Source organism: Dendroctonus ponderosae, unplaced genomic scaffold (assembly GCF_020466585.1).
Source record: "Dendroctonus ponderosae isolate FM_Combo_2020 unplaced genomic scaffold, Dpon_F_20191213v2 Dpon_F_20191213_10, whole genome shotgun sequence".
Lineage (NCBI taxonomy): Eukaryota > Metazoa > Arthropoda > Insecta > Coleoptera > Curculionidae > Dendroctonus > Dendroctonus ponderosae.
The window spans coordinates 2,478,317-2,483,535 of NW_026017111.1; the positions used below are offsets into that span (position 1 = coordinate 2,478,317).

Consider the following 5,219-nt stretch of genomic DNA (forward strand, 5'->3'; position numbering starts at 1 on the left):
CATCGTTGGATAGAGAATTGAAAAGTCGATTCAGTCGTAACAACGTGAGTGAGGAAATTCGAGTAGTTTTGACCCAGAAAGCGAAATATGAATATCAGACACTTAGGTGCAAGATTATGCCAACATTTAATGTTTTCCGACCTGTTTTCGCTCATTTCTCGGAGGCAAAATGAGCAAGAACGCTCTTTTGTACGTCATCCTAGAGAGAAGTAAATGGCCTTTTTAGCAAGTGAACCATCGATAAGGAAATGTTGGCAGTTTTCTCAAAAAATGCTTGAATTCAAGAAGTTTTAGATTTGCGTAATTTTTTTTGAGTCGCAAAATCCACTTGAACATGTCGCTGCTTTTTTCGAAGTTTCTCAAGAACCATTGGAGCCAGAGAATTCGTTTTGGCATCGTTGGCTAGAGAATTGAATGGGGGGNCCCCCATGACCCGGCCCTGCGTCCGCCCTTGCAGCAAACACCACTAAAAAAAGTAGTAAGGAAAAAATATTTTATCAGTCAGGTGAACGAGTAAATCGTTGACTTCGAACGTGACTGCTTGATAAACTAGAAATTAACCCTTTTTTTCTGTTAGTTAATTGTTCTTGTAGTTCAAATCGAAGTTTAATGCGGATAGGATGAAATTAAGTTAAAACGGTATGGAAATTTTTTTAAAGCAAGCCCGGCTAGCTCAGTCGGTAGAGCATGAGACTCTTAATCTCAGGGTCGTGGGTTCGAGCCCCACGTTGGGCGATAACTTTTTTGGGTTGACTGTCTGTTTAAAAGTGGAAGAACGAAAATTAATGTTTATATTTTAGCAATAATTTTACAGTTAGCATTGCGATCATGATCCTAAAAGTCATGAATATTTGCCGATAATTTATATATTCGAACAAAATTTGCATACTTAAATTGCGCAATACTAATTCCAAATGTTTAAATTAACGATAATAAAAACTGAAAATAGTTTTTGAAACTTCTCTAAAACCGTGCTATTACTGATTGGCTATATCTGATTGAACAAAAAAATCGGGAGCAAACGCTCAAGCTGGCAACCACGCATGTGGCGCCTGAAATAATGACGTCACTGCCAAATAGCCTGCCACCAAGGTTCCTAGGGAATATACTAAGGATAACATAAACGCATGATACAATGAATACATTCATTGTATCATGCATGGAACCTGTGGCTGACAAATGACTATAGTTTGTCCAATAAAATTGAGTCCCTAAGCTCCGACTGACGTTATGACTTGAGCCGCCTGGGAAAGAGGGAAACAGCAATACGGCGGCTCACGTATTAACCCGAGCTGGGAATGTGGCGGTGTTGTCGATAAGTGTTATAATAATGCAGTTTACCCTAAATTTATCACTTTATTCAACGTGTTCCCAGTTAGATTAATGGATTGTCAGGAGTATTATTATTTAGATTATTGGATTATGTGTATCGTTGTTGGCAACGCTGACTGGCACAGTTCTCGCAACCGTCAACGTAGCTGGGTGGAGTCTTTGCGGAAAAAACTACTGTGCATAATTTTTTCCTGTAGTTTGAATCGGCTGATTTGAATGCTCGCGGTGACATCGAAGAGGTTAGATTAGCGTCATTTAAATTGTAAACTTCAGTAAAATTTACATTTCGAAGTTGCTCTGAAGCAGTGATTGTGCCTGAAATGACGATTGAAGCGGAAATTCGGGGAAAGGGGGACTGCTATCAGGAAGTCCAGGCGAATTTGGGTAACATTGGCCCTGGTTGGCCGCCAACTGCTTCCAGCCAGCCCCATTCCGCCAAGCACAAAGTGTTAAAAGAGTCCTTCGAACCGCCACCGTTCCTGACCGCTGTGCTCACTCAGATCAGCTTCTCTCTGATCATGTTGCTCAGCTTTGTCAGCCAGTTCTGCACCAGGTTTTTCTACCCGCCCAAAGTGAACGACGAAGTGTTCCGTTCGGGGTACCCACCCCTGTTCGACCGATTCTCAATGTTCTACTCCCAGTACGTGTACAGGAGAATACGAGACTGTTGGAACTACCCGATTTGCAGCGTGCCGGGCAGTGAAGTGGTTCTGAAGGATCGCGTAACCAAAGACTGCGGCTGGACCTTCGAGTTCACCGGCTCGCAAACCAAGTGCCTTAATCTAGCCTCGTACAATTACTTGGGGTTTGCCGAAGCTTCCGGGCCTTGTGCTGAGGCAGCTATAGCGGCGCTCTATCGCTATGGAATCAGTAGCGGGGGCTCGAGAACGCGCTACGGTACTGTAAAGATCCACCAGGAGCTGGAGCAGCTCCTGGCCGAGTATTTGGGCGTGGAGGACGCGATCACCTGCGGCATGGGGTATGCCACTAATGCCTTAAACATGCCCAGCATCATCGATGCTCAGTGCTTGGTGATCAGCGACGAGAAGAACCACGCCAGCCTCATCTGGGGCATCAAGGTAAATGGGGCCACAGTCTCGGTGTTCAAGCACAACGACATGGCACATCTGGAAACCCTTTTGAGGGAGGCCATCTGCTTCGGCCAACCCAATCAGGCAGACGGTGTCTTCAAACCTTGGGAGAAGATAGTGATTGTGGTGGAAGGAGTGTATAGCATGGAAGGCACCATTGTGAAACTCCCGGAAGTGATTGCGCTGAAGAAGAAGTATAAGGCGTACCTCTACTTGGACGAGGCGCACAGTATTGGGGCGATGGGCAAGCACGGCCGGGGGGTAGTGGACTATTTCGAGTGCGACCCCAAAGACATCGACATTCTGATGGGAACGTTTACGAAGAGTTTCGGAAGCGCTGGCGGATACATAGCGGGAGCGAGCGAGCTGGTCACATACCTGAGGGCGAACAGTCTGGCCTCCTCGCACGCTTGGGCCATGTCGCCTCCTCTAGCCGCCCAGATTATCGCCGTACTGAGAATCCTCATGGAAAAGGACGGAACAAACGAGGGACAGCGGCGGATTGAGGCTCTGGCTCGCAACACGCGCTACTTCCGCATGAGGCTAAACCAAATCGGAGTGATCATCCATGGCAATGAAGACTCCCCAGTCGTTCCCATCCTGGTCTACTTGTACTCTAAGATCGCCGGCGTCGTGCGCTCGCTGATCAAGAAGAAAATCGCCACCGTTGGGGTGGGATATCCAGCTACGCCTCTGTATGAGGGCAGGATTCGCATCTGCCTGTCGGCTGGCCACACCAAGGAGCAGTTGGACTACGCGCTGGAGGTGATTGAGGAGGTCGCCGACGAAATCGGACTGCGGTATTCGAGGAAACCGCGCGATCTCACCCCCATCGACTACGACCAAATCAAAGTTTACCAGGACTAGGCAGCTTCACCATTTGTTACTTACACTTTCACCTTAGGGCCTTATGGGGACGGGATGTGATCGACGCCAACCAAAGTATCTTAGGACTTTAAGGATGTAACTTTGAAAGGGAATTTTCTGCGAACGAAAAATCCCTTTCAAAGTTATGAATTGTCGGACAACGAAAAACTCTTCATTTAAGTATATACCGAATCAGTTTTTGTTCAGGAACATGATGTGATATGAGCAGCGTTGTTTACAACTAGTTTTATTCCACGCTTTGTAGAACTTTTATTCCAATAAAATGTTATTTAATTAATGTTCGACTGGGGTTTCACTCTTGATACCGTATATACTTTCCTGACTGTGTTTCAATTCCTGGGTTTCAGTCATTTATTCTCTCTATTTATCAATTAAAATACGTTTCGGTGTATTTTTCCACCATCATCAGTTTTTTTTTAAATAAGTTTGTAATGGTGCCATGTTTGATTGGAAGCCTATCGAAGTTCTTAAGAATTATAACTGGTTATAAGCATTCGAAAAGAAATATGTCGATCTTTGCTTCAAATTACGAAACATTTTTATATAAAAAAGTTCTCGTCTACATGTAAACCTTTAAAGTATGAGACAGTGGAAGAACAGCTTGGAAATTTCATAAATGCCCATAAAACGAACATTGATCAGTGCCGTGCTGGAACGACTGGGCACAGATTCATCAACAGTTTGAAAATAAAAGTTGGACTCAACATGAATGTTTTAGGGAATATGCCAAGACAAGTCGTCAGCCTTAACCAACATTTTGCAAAATTTTTTTGCTGAATTTTTCAATCTCAATCCCAAACTTGCATCTTTTTTGATCTCTTCTTTGATCTGATCAAAAGTCTTTAAGCACGCCGCTGATGCAACAACTGGCCCACACTTGTGGCTTGCAACCAACTTTCGCTGAATCTGTTCGTGTTTTAATAGAAAATTATTTGATTTTTGTCCCAAATTCAAAGCTGGACAATGATTTCGAAACGTTTTACAAAGCGACGAAGGAGGCGAGTGTTCTAATAAAATTTATTCCATATTTTTTCGCCAAAAATACCTTAAGATTCTCAGTATTTTTAAGAAAATCTTTAGAAAATTGAGCATTTAGAAAAAAGAGTAACTTTCCTAAAACTGGAAAATTCTGAAATTTAGAAGAAATGCTAAAAATATTACCGATAAAAGGCCCCTAAGACAAATCTAAAAACAAGTAGAAAAAGTCATCAACATTTTCGCAGCAACGGAACTGAGTTACTGCGCCAGTGCGTTGGGTTGGCGCACTAAGCCATTTGCGTCGCACTGCGCCAACTCCTAAAAATTCATTGAGTAACCCAAAGTAGCGTTTTAATTTTTCGCGAAAATTACCTTAAGATTGTCAGTAATTGTATATACTTTCCTGACTGTGTTTTATTGTCATTTATTGTCTCTATTTATCAATTAAAATACGTTTCGGTGTATTTTTCCACCATCATCAGTTTTTCTAAAATAATATATAGTTAAAAAAAAGTTCATTAATTTAAAAAACAACCACAGTTCGTCAACAGCCTCATCATATCACACATTAAAATACATCACAATTGCAATACTTTAAAACATTCTAAAATTAATTAGGCCTAACAGGTGATTAGTCAGGATAATCAAATCTGGGAAGAGACTAGAATTCTTCGTTCACATACTTAATATTCTTACTTACATGTTTAGCGTTGTTGCTGCTTTAAGCCTTGGCATACATTTGGAGCATTAATTTTGTCCATTTTGGACACAAGGCGAATAAAATACTGTTTATATTGATTTCTTTTACTTTCAGCTACTTTTCCTTGTATTTTGAGAATATTATTTTTGGTTTGCAAAATTCTTCAATATACCGGGTGTTAGTTAATATTCTATGTTTATTTCATTTAATTAATGTATGATATACTGAGC

The 5,219-nt window shown here is 42.0% G+C and overlaps 1 protein-coding gene and 1 non-coding gene across 2 annotated transcripts; both read left to right on the plus strand.

Moving 5' to 3' along the window:
- Positions 1 to 662: 662 nt before the first annotated feature.
- Positions 663 to 735, plus strand: Trnak-cuu. Its single transcript has one exon. It is a non-coding gene; the product is annotated as a tRNA-Lys (tRNA).
- A 680-nt stretch (positions 736 to 1,415) lies between these two features.
- On the plus strand, positions 1,416 to 3,592 carry LOC109544191 (serine palmitoyltransferase 2). Its single transcript, XM_019914261.2, has one exon. The coding sequence runs from the start codon at positions 1,653 to 1,655 to the stop codon at positions 3,288 to 3,290; it is 1,638 nt and encodes a 545-aa protein (XP_019769820.1). The 5' UTR covers positions 1,416 to 1,652; the 3' UTR covers positions 3,291 to 3,592.
- Positions 3,593 to 5,219: the final 1,627 nt, after the last annotated feature.

Coding starts and splice junctions, on each gene's coding strand:
- LOC109544191 (XM_019914261.2), top strand. CDS start 1,653: ATGACGATTGAAGCGGAAATTCGGGGAAAGGGGGACTGCTATCAGGAA.